We start from the raw sequence: 19,496 nt of genomic DNA on the forward strand, positions 1-19,496 counted from the left end.
GGGTCCTGCCCCCGCTGTTTCAGTGGAAAGCGTGCCACTAACTGCTGATGACTGAGTGTATAGATACAGCCCAGGCTCCTTCAGGCCTGCGGGCCTCTGTGCCTGGACTTTGTTCCAGTCTCTGCCGGGTTTCCTCCACACTCATGAGTTCAGGCTTCCTTCATTCCTCACTTGATGACTGGAAGAGCCGCTTGACCCATCGGCCTTTCTGTGGCATCTCTCCTTTCAGAACGAACCCTGTGGAGGGGCTGGTAACTAGTCCATAGTGTCTTGCTAGTTACTAGTGCCTCACGCTGATTTGCACATGACATAAAGACACTAATAACTGTTTCACGCTGATTTGCACATGACATACAGTAATAACTGCCTCACGCTGATTTGCACATGACGTTCTTTATGCTGACTATTCCCTTCCCCGAGACTTTCAGGGAAGGAACTTCTGGTCGTTGAAGGCAGAGTTCTCAGCTGCCTCCGTCGGGAAGTGTCCTGGCCCCGGCCCCAGGGCTCCCACAGTATCTGGGGCTGACTCCTTCCCTCTCTGAATTACCCGCTTACATGCCTGTGTTCCTTATGAAGCGTCTTGAACATAAGCCCTGTGTCTTAATGATCCTTATTTTCTCTCCAATATCTGGACTTTTGTGCGACGCAAAGGAAAACAGCCTGTGTCTTTTCACTGGAAGCAATTTATCACCTTTCTAACTGTATAATGCTAAATTCCAAAGAGTCTAAGCAGCTCTCTTGGAATTGGCAGCTAACGACAGAAATAGTCCAGAAAGTCGTTTAACCTTTAATCCAGTGCTCTGTCTCACTAAGTATAAAAGATTCTTAAAAATACATTTGTGCATTTGCCAGTTGTTTATTAGATTTCTGCTCAGTGCCAGAGACGATGCTGGGCCTGGAGGAGAAAGTTTGAACGAGAGTAACGCCTTTCCATTCTCACGGAATGCAGTGGGCTGTCAGAAGCGGTAGGGAACAGCTGGGCAGATACTGTGAAGTGTGACATGCACCACATGCCACATGGGAGGGAATTCCCGGGCTGGGTGGGCAGGGGTTGAGGAGGGTGTTTTAAAAGCTGTGTGAAGGGGGCAGTGTGAAATGCAGGCACGCTGAATGAGAAGCCTCAGGGTTGACCAGGAATGTTGTCAAAAGACTACCTTGAATGTTGGAGTCAACCACTCAACATCATGAAGTGAGAGTGGGAGTCTGTCATCCATCTGTGGCAGGTACTCCCTAGGATATTTGTTACTCAGTGTGAGTGTAGCCTGCTTAGTCTCTAGTCTTTATTTTTTCTTTATTTCTTTAAAACAAAAGCTGGATACATGTGCAGAACGTGCAGGTTTGTTACTTAGGTTACGTGTGCCATGGTGGTTTGCTGCACCTATTGACCTGTCCTCTAAGTTTCTTCCCATCCCCCCACCACCCCCAAGCCCCCAGCAGGCCCTGGTGTGTGACGTTCCCCTCTCTGTGTCCATGTGTTATCAATGTTCAACTCCCACTTACGCGTGAGAACACGCGGTGTTTGGTTTTCTGTTTCTGTCTTAGTTTTCTGAGGATCATGACTTCCAGCTTCATCCATGTCCTTGCAAAGGACGTGATCTCATTCCTTTTTATGGCTGCATAGTATTCATTCCTTTTTATGGCTGCATGTTGTATATGTGCCACATTTTCCTTATTCGGTCTACCATTGATGGGTATTTGGGTTGGTTCCGTGTCTTTGCTGTAGTAAATACTGCTGCAATAAACATTTGTGTGCATTTGCCTTTATAGTAGAATGATTTATATTCCTTTGGGTATATATTTATATATACCCAAAATAAATATACCCAAACTGTGTGTGTGTTTGTGTGTGTGTGTGTGTATATATATATATATATACACACACACACACACACAAAAGAATATAACTCATTATCCTATAAAGACACATACAAAGGTATTTCTGGTTCTAGATCTTTGAGGAATAGCCATACTGTATTCCACAGTGGTTGAACTAATTTACACTCCCACCAACAGTGTGAAAGCGTTCCTGCTTCTTCACAGCCTCGCCAGCATCTATTGTTTCCTGACTTTTTAATATCCACCATTCTGACTGGCATGAGATGGTATTTCATTATGGTTTTGATTTGCATTTCTCTGATGATTAGTGATGTTGAGCTTTTTTTCATATGTTTGTTGGTCACGTAAATGTCTTCTTTTGAGAAGTGTCTGTTCATATCCTTTGCCCACTTTTTGATGGGGTTGTTTGTTTTTTTTCTTGTAAATATGTTTAAGTGCCTTTTAAATTCTGGATATAAGCCCTTTGTCAGATGGGTAGATTGCAAAAATTTTCTCCCATTTTGTAGGTTGCCTCTTTATTCTTAATGATAGTTTATTTTGCTGTGCAGAAGCTAGTTAGTTTAATTAGAACCTGTTAATTTCGGCTTTCGTTGCAATTGCTTTTGGCTTCACTTTGTCATGATGTCCTTGCCCATGCCTATGTCTTGAATGGTATTGCCTAGGTTTTCTTCTAGGGTTTTTATGGGTTTAGAATAAGTGCCATGTGGCACTGAGAAGAATGTATATTCTGTTGATTTGGGCTAATTTTTGTATTTTGTAGTAGAGACGGGGTTTCACCATGTTGGCGAGGCTGCTCTCGAATTCCCGACCTCAGGTGATCCACCTGCCTCGGCCTCCCAAAGTGCTGGGATGATAGGCATGAGCCACCACGACCAGCCCAGAGCTACATTTTAATGTAATAATATTTTCTATGCAGTAGTTGTTCGTAATCTTTTCGGGGGTCATGGAGTTCTTTGAGAATCTGATGAATCCAGTGAAACTTCTTGGAAGAGGTGTTAGACCCACACACACAGACACACATATACACACATACACAAACACACACACACACACACACACAGACATATACACATACATACACACACACACACACACACACACATACAAACAAACACACACACACACAAACAAATACATACACACACACACACACACACACATACATACACACATATACATACACATACACACATAGACACACATACGCCATATGTATACACTCACACACACACTTCACAGCCTTGTACTTCATTGTATGGGCTCGTGAACCCTGGGGATCCTATCCCAGACCTGTTGACAAGTTAAGAACCTTTGCTTTAGAGGAGGCGATAACTGGTCAGACTGAGACTTCAGGAACAGGCCTGTCCGGAGCCAGGGAACTGGCCTGGCTGTTGGGCTTTCGGGTAAGTGACATTCCAGCAGTTCACATGTGGTGACCCAGGATGAAGAGTCTGAGCATCCGTTGGACTAGATCACGTGCACAGGGTGGAGGTCTCAGTCTCTCTGGGGAGTGCTCGGGACAATGAGTGGGGACATCATGGTTAGGGTTTGGGGCGAGACTCTGAGAAGAAGCTGGAAGTGCAGAGTGTGTTGACCGTTTTTCTGCTCCCTGGACATACCCCGCAGAGGATGGCAATTAGGGGAATCCCGAGAGACAGGATCTCTCCAGTTGCCTGGAATTCCAATTATTTTCTGATGCAAAAATCTGGCACTCATTGGCGAAGGGCAAGCTGCAGTTCATTGTGAGCGAAGGCCTCTGGGTGCCGGGAGAGCAGCCAGCAGCAGCACGGCCACCTCCAGGCCTCACCTGCAAACCCCACTGAGGGTGGATTCCATCTTTGGGCAAAAGCGAGAGCCCCCTGGGTTGAGAATATGAATCAGCCCGTGGTGCTCCCATTGTGGAGGTGGTGGGGGTGCTGATAACAGGGAGGGCATGGGAGGCAGACACGGATTGCAGATACCATCCTCAGATGTACAGGTGTTGAGGCCGCATTTTCACCCAGGTCACACCCGTGTGTGTGCTGAGTGTGTGTGTCGTCGTGAAGCAAAAAATTATAACAAATTTATAATTTAACACTGAATTCAGTTTTCTCTTCCTATTTAAAACAATTGTATGACGTTGATCATTGTTTGGCTTTTGTTTCAAAATTTTAAAATGTAACATTAATGAAAATCTCTCCAAGTAGTTTTTAAAATCGCCTTGTTTCTCTGCAGTAGCTCATCAGAGTGGTTGGGGTCATTTAACCACCACCCCGATGGCCTCCTCATCCTCCTCCGGCTTCTCCTCCCGCGCCCACTCCTCCTCCCCCTCCTTTTCGCTCTCCTCCTCTTCCTTTATTTAGCTCTGAGCCCCTGCCCAGCCCTGTGCTGAGAACCTTCTTGTGCATGGTTATTTTACTTAGTGTTCAGGAGGACCTACCAGGTGGTCCAGCTAGTAGGCTTGTTTTACAAGTGAGGAAACGCACCTGGAGAGAGGTTAGGCGGCTTTTCTAATGTCACACAGCCAATGTGGATGTAGCTGGGACTCCAACCCAGGTAGTGCCATCTGGATCCTGCCATTTCCTGTGTTTGGCAGCTTTCTCAGTGAGTGCAAGGCTATCTCAGTATTCCTTCTGTGCACCCTCCACGGCACAGCCTACAAGAGCTGTCTGATGACTGATTCATTGCTGTTTTCCCTTTTATAGGAGTGTTTTTGTTCTTTTTGCCTGCCGAACCTTTAGAATAGTAATGGTAAGGCAGTGTGTTAGGAGTCTCCAAAGAAATGGAACCAATATAATGTGTGTATATATAGATACTGTCATGACTGTGGAGGTGTGGTGAGTCTGAGCTTTGACTGGGCAGGGCGGCAGGCGGGGCACTCAGGGAAGAGTTGCAGTTCCAGTCCAAGGCCATCTGCTTTAGACCCAGGAAGAGCCGCTGCTGGGATGGAATCTGGTTGCCTGATGGAGGATTCCCTGTTGCCCAGGGGAGGTCAGTCTTTTGTTTTAGCCAGGCCTTCAACGGAACGAGGCCCACCCACACCAGGGAGGGCGGCCTGCTTTACTCAAAGCCCAGCAATTAAGATGTTAATCTCACCCCAAATCACCCTCCCAGAAAAATCCAGAGTAGGGTTCAACCACCTGTCTGGGCACTGTGGCCCAGGCAAGTTGACATAAAAGTAACCACACAGACAGCAACCTAAATCCTGTTGAACAAGAGGCCGACTCATTTTGTCAGATACCTAAGGGCTTGTTAATGTCAGATACCTAAGGGCATGTTAATGTAAACTTGCTGCAAGTTTGTCTCTTTCTCGTAGACCTGACGGGAATATTGGGAAAAATGTGAATGGAAGTTCTTTTGCTTCAGGAAAGGAAGTAACTTTACAGGAAGAAGTAAGTCAAGTATGAAAAATAGAGTGAGACCTAGGAGAAGAAAATCTTTAACAAGCAACTGTCTTATTCCATTGAACTGAGAGCCCTGGACCTGTGTGATATGTCAATTCAGTCTTGACAGTTTCTCTGCAGAGTGAACTAATAAAAAGAACTGTAAGAATTTTTTTTTCTTCTTTTTAGTGGAGAATGGAAGAAAAGTGGCTGACTCTTTGGAAGGGGATTCTTTAAAAGCAGGAAAATGTTTAAAAGCAGGAGCAGTAACATCTATGAAAGTGAGCTATTGGCAGCTAGAGAAGGATTGCAGAAAACGTGCAAGAATGAGAGATTCCATACTTTATTGGATAAAAATCTTTAGCCAGTGAACAGTGATAAGGTGTTAAATTTCATCTGATAGTTTTAGAGGTTATTTATCTCGTAGACTCTTAAAGATTCCTTGCAGAGTAGTGTGGGTTGTGTGTTTCGAGAAAGTCGTAAATGGTTTCCATCTCTGTGGCATTTCTTTAGCAAATTCTGGTTGTTTCTAGTGCTAAGATCTTCTTGGGAACTTCAGAGAAAGCATTAGGTCCTTTGGGATTAAAGTCCTGTTGTGTAGTACCTGGATTTTCTTTCATCTCTGGGTGTTTCCCTTGTCTGACATGAACAGTATTGGTGTTACCTAATGGGCTAATCATACAGCAGAGAACTCCAGAAAAATATTAAATGTGTGTCTTTATCACACAAGATACTAAGTGCCAAAACGCTTAGATGGACTGATACCTGGCTTTGTAGGTTACACATGCTGAAACGAACATTGCAAGTGATAATTCACTTATGTAAGCAGTTACACACTATGCAAATACAAAAAAAAAAAAAAAAAGAAAAAGAAATGGCAGTACGTTTCTGAATGCCGTGGCATGCTACTGAGTTAAATCGTATTTCAATGAAAGGTCTGTGCAGTGAATATTTATGGTCACGGTGGCTCTTAGTCTGAATTCAGCAAGTTGTATGTCATCAAAAGATTAGTGAAACAGATACAATTTCTAAAGCTGTCTAAATCTGCCAGCCTTTCCTTCTTGTGACTCAAGTTCATCTGTGGCCTATTAGTTGTTGGAGGTGTAACCTACTATTTGTTGGCCAGTTGTTGGAGGTGTTGGGTGTGTGGTTTTGGACACAGTGGGCATGGGTGGTCCCAGTCTCCTGGAGTGGGCAGCCAGACGAATATTGTAGACACAGGAACACAAACATGTTGTTGGAGCATTCGTCATATCTCTGGGGGTTGCAGCTCTGTCTCAGTTTGCTGTGGCTGAACCGAGGAAAAAGGCAGATACAGACTTTTACAAGAATTGTAATTCTATGAAAGATTTTGAAGAGATGAGAAAGGCTGGCATCTTTCAGGATGCAATGTGATTTTGGAATATAAGGAATTTATTTGGGTTGAATTACCTAGAAGTTGGTCACTGACCTGTGTTTCTGAACCATGAAGCATAGATATGTGGGCTAACAAACAATTTCTCTTGATATATAAACCATTAACAAGTATATTTTAAAAAGAGTCTATAGAGAAATATATACAGAGGATGTGAATAGGCAGTTCCCAGAGGGGAAACCTGAGTTGTCATAGTGTAATGATACTAAACAGCACGACGATCTGTAAAACAAAAAAGCAAAGGAAAAAGGCAGTTTCATATGCTTCAGATTAGTGAAAATTTAAGAAGTCTGATTATATAAAATACTCCCAAGGACGGAGAACACTGGGGATGATGAGGTTGTAAGAATGACTTTGGAAAGCAGTTTGCTGATAACTAGGAAGTCCTTTGCTGTTCTGCACCTAGGAATTAATTTTAGAGTAACAATGTTACAAAAATTAACCATCCGAATTAATTTTAGAGTAACAGTGTTACAAAAATTAAGCATCTAACGTCAGATTTCACCTCACTTGTCCTATCAGCAGCCTTTGACAAGATTGATTATTCCTTCCTTCTTGAAATATTTTTATTACTTGGAAAGAGAATTGGCTGGGCACATGGCTGTCCAGATAGAGTCTAGATACTTGGACAATGCAAAGTGGATTCTGTCCAGTCTTACTGTTACATGCTAGGGTCAGAGACAAATTCTACATCATATGTTACAGGTTTAGGATGAGGTTTCACAGGAGGAAAGCAAGATGTACATGGACCAACGGTTTACATCCCATTCTCTTATCCCATAGAGATGCCTCTGGGTGAGTCGGCGTGCTTTTTATTGGAAGCATCTTTCCATTTTGTGGGTTCCCTTTCTTGTAAGCATAGAAAACAGCCATGATATTAGGGGATAAACAGTAATTACAGTACCTTCCCCCACCCTAGCAGTGGGGCAGTACGCATTTCATGGGGAACCTGAATAAATGTGGGTTCAGTACCTCCAGCTGGGCTCTGTCCTAGCTCACTGCTCCAGAGAACTCCCTTTGGGACATACCTCCTATTGTACTATGAAGATGTACATAGGGCCATGCCCGGCGAGGAAGTGATCTCTGTGATATACATGTAACTGATGAGATGGAAATTGTTCATCTTTACTTATGTTCTTTCCCTGTTTCTGTGGGCTGGGATGTGCTGAACCATCTGTTTCCCTGCCCTCACTTAGAACAGAGTGACAGGATTGAAGGACCCAGGACTCCTAACACATCTTGGGAAGCAGAACTCTGTATCACCCTGTATCAGCTGCCCTGGATGAGAGAGAGAGAGAGAGAGAGAGCGAGAGAGAGAGACAGAGATAGAGAGACAGAGATAGAGAGACAGAGAGAGAGAGAGAGAGAAACTTTGTGTTTGCACCACTATGTTTTTGGGTCTCTTTATTATGCAGTCTAGCTGTGATGCAGTATCTCATAGTCATCTTAATGATCTTAACGACTATGAGGGCGCGTGGAGCTTTCCCTTGTTATTTGCGTCCCTTGAATCTGCCCCATCTCAGTAAAGGCCTGCTCCATTCCTCAAGTGCTTGGGCCAGAAAGCCTCAGGGACATTTCTGTGTGCTACTTCTCTTGCAGCCCATCAGCAAATCCCATTAGCTTTACCTTCATATTTTAAAAAAACAAATACTTTGACCAGGCACAGTGGCTCACACTTGTAATCCCAGCACTTTGGGAGGCCGAGGCGGGCAGATCACCTGAGGTCAGGAGTTCGAGACTGGCCTGGCCAACATGGTGAAACCCAGTCTCTACTAAAAATACAAAAATTAGCTGGATGTGGTGGCGCGCGTCTGTGGTCCCAGCCACTTGGGAAGCTGAGGCTGGAGATGGTGGTGGGCACCTGTAATCCCAGTTGCTCGGGAGGCTGAGGCAAGAGAATCACTTGAACCTGGGAGGCGGAGGTTACAGTGAGCCGAGATTGCGCCAGTGCCTTCCAGACAGAGTGAGACTCCATCTCAAAATAAATACATAAATAAATATTTTCAAAATTGACAGATAATAATTGTATCTATTTATGGGGTACAATGCAATGTTTTGACCCGTGCATACATTGCAAAAGAATTAAGTCATGCTTATTGACATATCCATCACCTTAGCAACTTAGCATCTTTTTTTTTTTGTGCTGAGAATGTTAAAAATCGACTCTTAGCAACTTTGAAATACACAATGCGTTATAACGAACTGTGGTCCCCGTGTGGTGCCGTGGGTCTCTAAAGTCTACTCCTTTCAAGCTGAAACTTTCTACCCCTGCTGCCAGCCTCAGGTACCCATCCCCTGACTCTGTTTCTATGAGATGATTGAAGTGGCGAATCTGACCCTGTCTCGTCGCCTCTGCTATTGAACAGCATGCTTGCCAAGCTCTTGACTGAGGAACCGCAGTGGCCCCCTTGCAGGGCTTCTTACTTCTGCTCTTGCCTGGGTGCAGATAATAATGTGACCAGAACCATCTTTTCAAAATATGCCACTTCTTCACTTCATTCTGCTCTAGACCTACCGTGGCTATCCCTCTCAGGGTGGCAGTGGAAGTCCTTGCTGTGTGCTAAAGCCAGCAGGAAGCTACTGCAATGTCCAAGACGAAAATACCAAGCATATGAAATGCTGGTGAGGAAGCACAGCTCTCCTCTGTGTGTCCCCGCTGGGGGCAGCCCTACCGCTGCTCCGGTGGTCAGCGCTACAGATTCTTCCCAGGGGCTGGTAAAAGGTGTCACACAATTCCCCCAAATTCCCTCAATAAAACATTGCTAGCTGGGAGTGGTGGCTCACACCTATAATCCCAGCCCTTTGGGAGGCCGAGATGGTCGGATCACCTGATGTCAGGAGTTCGAGACCAGCCTGGCAAAGATGGTGAAACTCCATCTCTACTAAAGATGCGAAAATTAGCCGAGCGCGGTAGTACACGCCTGTAATCCAACTACTCCGGAGGCTGAGGCAGGAGAATTGCTTGAACCTAGGAGGCAGAACCTGGCAGGCAGTGAGCCGAGATTGTGCCACTGCACTCCAGCCTGGGCAACAGAGCGAGACTCTGTCTCAAAAAAGAAAACAAACAAACAAACAAAAAAAATTGCTGCAGATACATACATACTCAGGCAGGTGCCTTATTTAAACAGGGGGAATAATGAGAGTGAATTCCTCTTCTATGCAGTGTGACTTGCGCGCGTTGCTGGAGTCACTGCACTGATGAAACGGAAAGTTGCAGGGCAGCCAGACTGAAGCATAGCTGTGGAGAAATCTGGTTTGCATTCTAAGTTTTACAGTGATCTCGAGGTTACTGTTTTTCTTTCTCTGTGCTCTTGTGCATAAAACGAAGAAGAAAAGTTTGGTTTGGATGTGGAAGGAATCTAGACTACAGGAACTGCTGAACGATATGTCATGCAAATTAAAAACTAAGCAGGTAAATAACTGCATGTAAACATTCATACTGCACGCCATCTCTTCACTACCGATCCTGCCCTCATCAAAAACATCCGCCAGCAACGGCCGTGACGCTCTGTACGCACAGCGTACCCTGCTGTGTTACGAGTGTTTTTTGCTAAGTTGAACCAGAGAGGTTGCATTTTACTGCCATATAACAAGTGATTGATTTTATAAGAATGCGAGGAAAGGGAATTGAAGCTAAAAATGGATTGGATTCCTGTGACAGTTTTCCCTGGACATTATTTTCTGTGAGAGATACTTCATTTTGGTACCAGTTTGCAGATGTTTAAGATGTGATCATGGTGACAAAACTAGCATTAGTATCCAAGTTAGGGAGGGCAAATAAGAGACTAGAAGGCTATTAAGGTCATCATACTCTGGAAGGAATTTTTACTCTAATCATAATTTTTCAAATTAATATTGCTCTGTGATTTTATGCTAGTGACCATAACTTTATATCCATGACCTGATGTACAAGTTTACTAAAAGTTAATTTTACTTTTCTTTAATTAATTTATTTTTTAAAAATAAGAGACAGAGCGTCACTCTGTTGCCCAGACTGGTCTCCAACTCCGGTGCTCAAGCAGTCCTCCCACCTTGACCTCCTAGTACTGGGATTATAGGCATAAGCCACTGTGCGTGGCCTTTAGAAGTTAATTTTGGATTGTAGGAAATCGTTAGCTTATAATGAAAACACCAGTTTAAAATATTGTATATGTGCTCTTCTCAAAACAAACAGTATTAAATAAACATTTGAGTGAATCGTAAGTATTCTTCGGTAATACTGCATCATCAGAGAATATTTACTTTTTACAAGGATTGATACTGCACTTGAGTAAAAAGTGTTAGGAAGTTTATGTTTACTTTCTCATTTCATTCTCACAGTTGCCTAATGAAGTAGTTGCCATTAAAAATCACATATGACTCTGTAGTGAGCTAATATCAGCCAATGGCAACTCTCCTGTGTTCATTTCCAACCCTGTAGAAAACCCTAAGCAATGAATAGAAAGAACGTTAGGTAACAAAGGCCTTTTTAAGGGTGTGCATAAATCCTGTCTACAGTTTTAATGATTGTGGCATAAATATTAAATATTCATATGATGTGGATTATTCCGAGTTTCATACCACTTGTTTTTCTCCTTTCACCCTAATGTCATCACTGTGATAGGGCTGTGTCGTTTGCTTCCAGCAATTCTTAGATAATGTCTTTGTTAAATCCTATTCTTTTTTTGTTTTTTTTCTTGAGATGGAGTCTTGCTCTGCCACCCAGCCTGGAGTACAGTGGCACGATCTTGGCTCACTGCAACCTCCCAGGTTCAAGCAATTCTGCCTCAGCCTTCCTAGTAGCTGGGACTACAGGTGCCTGCCACCGTGCCCAGATAATTTTTGTATTTTTAGTAGAGACTGGGTTTAACCATGTTGGCCAGGATGATCTTGAACTCCTGGCCTCAGGTAATCCGCCCCCCTCAGCCTCCCAAAGTGCTGGGATTACAGACATGAGCCACTGCGCCCCGCCTAATTCCTATTCTTTACAACAAAATGATACTATTTCTTTTCTTAATCATACAAGTGTATTTTTACAACTGAAAGAGTCTTGAAAGGTTGAAATGAAACTTGTCCTCCCAAAATCTTTATATGACAGGTACTAAGGGGTGTGTGTGTGTGTAAGTGTAATTTTTCTGACATTCTTCACAAGTTATATCTTCATCTGGGTTACATTCATTATTAAAGACAGCAACACTTTTATCTATGTGTTTGAACCCCAGTAGTAGGTAGCACTAGAAGCTTGTCAATCCTGTTGAATCATTTTGTGATCTATCCTTTTGTTTGTAGGAACAATCTAATTTGAACCTTATATGAAAAATTAATGTAGGTTCTTCTTTACAAATCTCCAAGGGAAAGAACTCTGTCATGCTTTTTTCTTAATAGTAAGAGCAAGTGTTTCCTTTTATCATTTGAAGTCTACTGTTGCCTCCTTTTTTCTTTAGCAAAGTCAATGTTAAAAAAGTCTTCCCCTGAGAAGTCAAAGGCTGCTACCTGACATCTCGTGGAGAGAAGGCTCGGTTCTCTTGTGAGCTGGGAGGAGTTTCGGTGGATTAAGCACTCTTATTTATCTCTTTTTCCTCCAGAGACCCCATTAAAATGGTAGTGAGAAAATAAAAAGTACATATACCAACAACACAAAGAACTTAAAGGCCACCAGCATGGAGAAGGGATTTCACAATGTTTCTGGCAGCCTGGAAGCTGATAAGGCTCCATGACTACCAAATTAGTGTGGGGGCTGCAGCTGCGGAGGCCCACCTTGGAGACTTTGAATGCCGGGTGGGTGGGCTGAAAATCACAGGGTTCCGTGGGATACCTATAGTCAGATCACTTCATGGATTCTGTTGTTCTTGCACCCCTGCCGTGGCTACAACCAAGGACTAGAAGCCAGATATTTATCCCTCTGCCTCATCTCTGAGAAAGTGGACTGAATTGTCTGGGGAGAACCCCTGTTGCTAGTTTGGAAGGCAGCTTCTTAGAAGGGGAATTACTCCAGTGCCTACGCTCTGAGTCAGACCCCTCTGCCCAGGACACCAGCCTCCCCAGGGTTTCTGTTGTCTCATATTTAAGTCTGATGCATGACCATTGTTGGCTAGACACTCCAGGAAAGCTTCTGATCAAAGAGGGCAGGATGAGATGAAGAAACAGCAAAACAGCCCCCAGGAATCAGAGAGGACCCGGGGAATAGGGGAAGAGAAACACCTCTCATTACCGTAATGAGAAGTTTTGAAAAGGGCACCTTGTTAAAGAAAAGGTTTTAGAAGGAAGGAACTGCCAGAAGCGAGAAAGAAACATTGCAGACTAAAACTGTGACCCACGGAATGAATTCAAAGAAGGGTTGATTGGAAGTAAGTTCAGAAAATTGCCCGAAAGACAACAAAAAATGAAATACCCTTGTGTTTAAATGCTAGCACATGGAGATGGGACTCGAACTCCCTTCCTGTGGGCTAGCGTGGGTTTGAGTGAAAATGGCCTTTCTCTTCATTCTAATTACTCTCCCCATCTCTCAGAGAATGGGTAGGCATGGGGTGGCTGGTCTCAGCAGACCTGTCTGTTCTACTGTGACATGGGAAGGCATTGAGGAGCCTGGGCTGACAGTGTTTGTCCTCCTGACCCCAGCATGGGTCTCCTTGTTCATCATCTGCCTGCATGGGCAGCCCTGACCACAGGCTTTGTACCCACAGCCCGGTCTATACAGGTCACGTCCCTGAGAGGTGACCCAGCTTCGGACTCTACGTTATGTGCACTCGATAGGGCTCGAAATCCAACATTAGTGGTGTTTCCCCAGTTTCTGAAAAAGTGATGCTAATCTTCTGCCTTTATCTGGGACTCGATTTGTGGATAGCTTTCTTTCTTTTTCTTTTATTAGAGACATGTTCTTAGTCTGTTACCCGTGCTGGAGTGCAGTGATTGTGATCGTATAGCCCACTGCAGCCTCAAACGCCTGGGCTCACACCATTCTCCTGCCTTAGCCTCCCAAGCAGCTGGGACTACAGCCACCCACTACCATGCTCAGCTAAGTAAAAAAAAAAAAAGAAAATTGTAGAGATGGGGTCTTGCTGTGTTACCCAGGATGGTCTTGAACTCCTGGTTTCAAGAGATCCTCCTGCCTCAGCCTCCCAGAGTGTTGGGATTACAGGTGTGAGCCACCATGTCCAGCTCGGCAGCTTTATAATCCTAACAAAGCATTTGTGGGATTTGGGTCCATCTTTACATGTCCTCAAGAAGCATATGTGTGTAACTCAAGCTCAGAACTTGAGTTCTGAAACCTAACTTCATGATTCCTTCCTTCACTGTGATGTGGGCACCTCTCCAAGTGGGGCATTAGTGGAATGGAACTTGGATTTTTAAAAGGTATAGTGGAATGCTTGTATAATATTATAACTAAGTAAAACCTTGAAAAAATGTTCATGAGAGTGTGGTAAAAAGTTTCTGATTTTTTTGTTTGTTTGTTTCTTATGACTTTCTAGGAGTTTGCCTTTATCAGTTGAAAGCATGGAGCGATGATTACCAAGTTGTGGGTAAACCTTCCTCCCCCTGAAATTGCGGAGTATTTTTCTCCCTGATTGTTTCTTTCCTGCTGTAGAGTTCTCCTTTGATGCCGTTGTTGGGCGCAGGGCAGGTTTTGAGTTTCGCGATGTTTCATGTGTGGATTGGTCCTTCAATTTGAAGAATAAGATCCTGATCATAGACAAGGATTTGGCTTACAGCTGAGAGCGCTGAGTTGGAGTCTTGGAAGAGAGACGTGCTGCGGAATAAAGTTTATAGTTTTAAAATTTCGAGTTAGAAGTTTAATGGTCACACTAAGCAATGCCAATTAGCTTCTATTGCAGTGAATTCTAAGGAATTGCGAGGCAAATTTTATTTACCAGGATTTAACTGAATTAATCAGTGGTTAAGGTAACTCCATGGACTCCGAATTGTAAATTGATTATACTTAGTTTTTATTTTATGGCAATATTTATTGTAATAGGTTTATGGTACATTTGAACATTTAGAGCTTTGAGAGTTAAATGTTGACTGATGATACAGTTTTTCTTATAAAATTAGCCAGATTCTTGAGAACGTTTATTTTCTACTTTTTAACCTAAAGTGGTCTGTGTATGTTTATGGCTGTATAGATACATCTTTCATGGAGAGCAATTCATTTAGATAGTCTGACTCATAAAAGATTGCTTGAGTCTTGTGCAGATGCATATAAAGGAAAGCTATAGGACTTCTGGGAACTTGAGGCTCGTAAGATGTAAATGTCAGAGCTCTCCCTGGAGCTCCCTTGCTGTGACTTGGACAATTTAAATTTCAGCATTGTGCAGTGACTTCATAGGGTGCTTGCATATTTTAAAATTTTTCACTTAAACATGAACTTGGATCATACGCATGTTAGAAACAACCCTGAGGAAAATAGAGCTTTCTTCCCGTAGTTGGATATAGATGACCTGTGTTAGGCACAGGATCATTTATCACTGGATTATAATAATTGTTCTTCTTTTGTAATGAGATATGAAATGCATATTTTTGGGGTGCAGTTGTAGATTTTGTCCCAATCTTGAAACTTATGTGAGTCGTTTTCATATTATCTCCATCATGCCTGCAATGTAAATTACTGCTTTATCTGTTTGCAAAAGCTTTGGAGAATCAGAGAATCTAGTGGAAAGACTCCATGTGAGATCGGGCTCTGAACACTTGGGGGCTTGAGGCTGTTTCTAGGTTTTTGTTTTGTTTTGTTTTGTTTTCTGAGACAGAGTCTCGCTCTGTCACCCAGGCTGGAGTGCTGTGGCATGATTTCGACTCACTGCAACCTCCATCTCCTGGGTTCAAGCGATTCTGTTGCCTCAGCCTCCCAAGTAGCTGGGACCACAGACACCTGCCACCACACCCGGCTAATTTTTCTATTTTTAGTAGAGATGGGGTTTCACAATATTGACCAGGCTGATCTTGAACTCCTGACCTTGTGATCCACCTGCCTTGGCCTCCCAAAGTGCTGGGATTGCAGGTATGAGGCACTGCACCTGGCCGCTCTTTCTAATTTTTTTCTGTGAACTTGGGCAAGAGTTAGTGAAGAAGAAGCCCCTGTTAGCATTGTTAGGAGGAACAAAACAGAGGGGGTAAATGAAAGGTCTTTGTAAAGCATAGGGTGAGTCCAGAGTTTAATTCATTTGGCCTGTGTATCTTTGTTTTCATCTCAGTGACCCTAGCCATGCAAGAGGGCCACTTTTGAAAAGGGTGTAGCATTTGAAAAATGATGACTACATTTATAACAAAGCAAGAGAACACAAGAACACAGTTTTATGCTCAGCTTCCCAAAGTGCCGAGCATACAGTATTTTTTGTGTTTGTATTTCCATGTGAGTATGTATGTATAAAATAAGGAAGGTGACATTTTATTTGAGAAAAAAATGTAGTGATAGAAGTGGACAGATGAGTTATTCTTTATTATAAGTGGGGTGAGGCTAGTACGTTGCCATATAAGGTAAAGCTGGACTCAGCCTTGTTTGCCTGAGTTCCGTGCATGCTGGTTTTGCTCTTGGTCTGATGATCATCCTTGGGCGTGGGTGGATGTTGACTGAGAGGCACATTAGTGATGAAGCAGCAGGTCTGGCCACTACTTGGCTTGTATGTTGGCCTCCATTCTACTGGCAGTTCTGCCAAAGCTCGTTGGAAGTTTCAGTCTGGATATTATGGGTATGAATAATGAATAACCAGTAGATTACAAAGATATATGTAATAATTTAGTACATGTTTTTAATAAAACAAGAGCTAATATTTATTAATTGGTTGGTGTGTGCCTGGGTTGGTTATATTTTATTTGCATATGTCTCTCCTTTAGTCCTTAGAACACCCTTTAGAAGCAAAATATTGTTAGCAACCTGGCACCCTTTGATTGGCTAGAAAAGAGTCTAAGAGAAATTGAGTAAATTATTCAAAGTCATGCATCCAGTGATGGTGGAACCCCCGTTGGGGCCCAGATCTGCCCCACACCCTTATGGCCAACTCCCCTTTTATAGTAATTTCACTGCTTTAGGTTTGAGCCAGAAGGGTTGCATCAAGCCTTTGAAGAACCTAAACAATGCACAAACTACTTGGGTCTTGGACCTTTACTGGGGCTGAGTAAAGTCCTGGGTGGATCCCGGGCTGCCCAGAGGGAGAGCCAGTTGTGGTGGGTGGTTAATCTGGGGCTAGGGTCTCGCTGTCATTTATGCTGACTTTGCACATCCATCTGCTGGTGCCCTTGGAAGGCTCAGGTCCCTCAGGGATGCGGGTGTAGCCCAGTGAGGCCTTTGGAGATCTGTCGCTTGGGAGACATGCCAAGGAGATACGCTTTTCTCAGGTCTTGGGTTCCGAGCACTTGTAGAATGTTGCCCTCCACAGCCTGATATTTCTTTTTCAGAAGAGGCCTCAGATATATTCCTTCCTTATTCACAGGGCTGTCACCCCTATTTTGAGTCCTATCACTTTTCTACTTAGATAACTGAAGCAGCCTCAGTTTCTCCGCTTTTAGACTCTTTTCTTTCCATTCAAACCGTTATACTATTTGCTGGATTCATTTTATACAGAGATGTCCTGTTTGTTAAGCATCTGTGTTGACTTCCTAGACTGTCCATAGTTTGTTCCTACCACTCAGTATTATTTCCCAGTGCTGTGCACTTGGAGTGCACCTTAGCCTGACTGTTTACTGTGCAGTGGTCCCTTGGGATCCCCTGGGGGACTGGCTTCAGGACCCTCAAGGGTACCAAAATTTGCAGATGCTCAAGTCTCGCACAGAAAGTAGTATAGCTCGCATATAACCTATGCACATCTTCCTGCAGACCTTAAACCACCTGTTGACACAGATGCTGTGTAAATAGTGTTACATTGGAGTTTTTAGCGAATAATAACAAGAAAAAGTGTACATGTTCAGTAAAGATGCATTTTTTTCCATGTGTTTTTGATGCTCGGTTGAATTGAACCCAGGGATGGGGAACCCATGGATGTGGAGGGGACTACTTATTTTCCCCGTTTCTCTGTTTCTCCATTTCACCTTCAGTCCACCCCTCTTGTTATTTTGTGCCCATTTCTCTGTCTGCAGATTCCTTCTTCTTCTGCAACTGTATAAACCTTTCCTGTTAATTCAGGGCCTGGTTTGATTCTCCCACCTGGAAAGCCTTTCTCTGATTTCCCTAGCCTCACTGCTCTCTCTCTTCTTAGAACCTCCTGAATTGTATACTTTAGCATTTCTTTGTGATCTGTGAAAAGTTTCTAAATAGGTTGTAAGACTTCGGATTCTTTCATCTCCTTGGTGCCCAGGCATGTGGTACATGTCAAGTCACTACGTAGAGACACATTTTCGGTCTGAATTTTAGTATTTACTTAAGCATGGTGATGAAAGTTTAGTATTGACTGAAGCTTGGTGATGAAGGTTAAGAAAAACATTGAAATCAAACCTACATAGAGAAAACTGCTGTGATTTTAAGTTGATTGGATACTTAGCTGCTGTGTTGAAGTGGTTTTTTTTTTCCCTCCTTTGTCTTGCCAGCAATCAAAGAGAAGTATACAGACTGGACAGAATTTCTCATACGTGACTTGACCGGTTCGAGGACAGCACCCGCCAACCTCCTGGAAGGTGTATGTATTGTTGTTATACATCTAATGTATCTCTGAAGCACCCCAGTTACGTGAGCTCAGACCTGACAGCACCTTTGCATATATCCTTCAGCAGATACGTGCTTTCCGCAGACACTGCCATCCGAATAGCCTCCCCTCCTGTTTTGTCCTGAATAACTTAGGTGACTGATTTGAAAGGCATTGCTGAAACCTCCCCTGTGATGCAATCAGCAAATGGAAAAATTCGCTCTACGCGAATCCAATTTTTAAATCACAATATGCCAGGACGTCTTCCTACTGTCCTATATCTTTAAGCCTCTTTCCTATATGAGTGAATATAAATCAAATCCTGTAGAATGACTGTTTTGAACAGGTGACAAGATTATATATGTGCTAATATAGTCTCTTGGAGTACATTGATAAGTGGTTCCGTTAAATGTTCTATTTCGGATGCATAACCCCAAGATTTGAACATACACACGTTAACTAATAATTGAATTAACTTCTCTTGTAAAAACAAGAGGAGGAATGGCAGATCGTATTTCAGTGTAGCCAAGGAAATTTTAATGTATTGAAGAAAAGAAATAGTTTAATCTGAAATCTTGATGGTTTATTTGAAAATAATTTTATGATGAAACATTTTAGTATTTATATTTATATAATAGGACAGGAAGAGAAAGGCACTGCGTCATAAGTAATTATTGAATTACCTAGTCTGTTTTTCTTAAGAATGCCCCTAAAAAGGGGAAAACTTAGTAAACAACAAGTAATAAGTAATAAGGTATGGATTTTGACAGTATCATATTCTCTAATCAGGTGTGGATTTTGACAGTATCATATTCTCTTAACCGTAAACTTTCCCTCTTTTCATAAATGATATTGACACTTTAGAACGTCATTGTCTAATATAGTTAACGGGTTTTATTTTGTGAAGATTTTGCCTGATGTATTTGTTATATATCTTTAGAGCTACTGTTTTAATTGTTCATTAACAAATCAAAATGATGATAGTTCATCCTTTCAAAAAGGACAAATTGTCTCACTATGTTAATTTTCTAAAACATATTTGCCTTCAAAGCTGGCTGAACAAACACCCTTTTCATATGCTATCATATGCTAAGAAGGTTTCTTACAAGGGGCAGTAATTATAAATTATCTCAACCAATTATCAGGTTAAGTGTAAAAATAATTTTACATAGTAGTCTAATTTAGCTGATCATTACTGTGTGTTCGACATGTTATCAACACACACTCGTGCCTTCATTACATAATCAAAGTATGAGAGCGGCCAGTAGAGTAAGATGAATGTTTGGGAAAGAGTCATGG

The 19,496-nt window shown here is 42.8% G+C and overlaps 1 protein-coding gene across 1 annotated transcript in view; it reads left to right on the plus strand.

The window, feature by feature from the left end:
• Positions 1–19,496, plus strand: part of SFMBT2 (Scm-like with four mbt domains 2) — a 264,497-nt gene that overhangs the window by 89,786 nt on the left and 155,215 nt on the right. The window contains exon 4 of the mRNA XM_011974950.1: positions 18,103–18,191. Within this exon, the coding sequence (XP_011830340.1) occupies positions 18,103–18,191 (89 nt within the window). The remainder of the gene's footprint in view (positions 1–18,102; positions 18,192–19,496) is intronic.

This window comes from Mandrillus leucophaeus, unplaced genomic scaffold (genome assembly GCF_000951045.1).
Source record: "Mandrillus leucophaeus isolate KB7577 unplaced genomic scaffold, Mleu.le_1.0 Scaffold15, whole genome shotgun sequence".
Lineage (NCBI taxonomy): Eukaryota > Metazoa > Chordata > Mammalia > Primates > Cercopithecidae > Mandrillus > Mandrillus leucophaeus.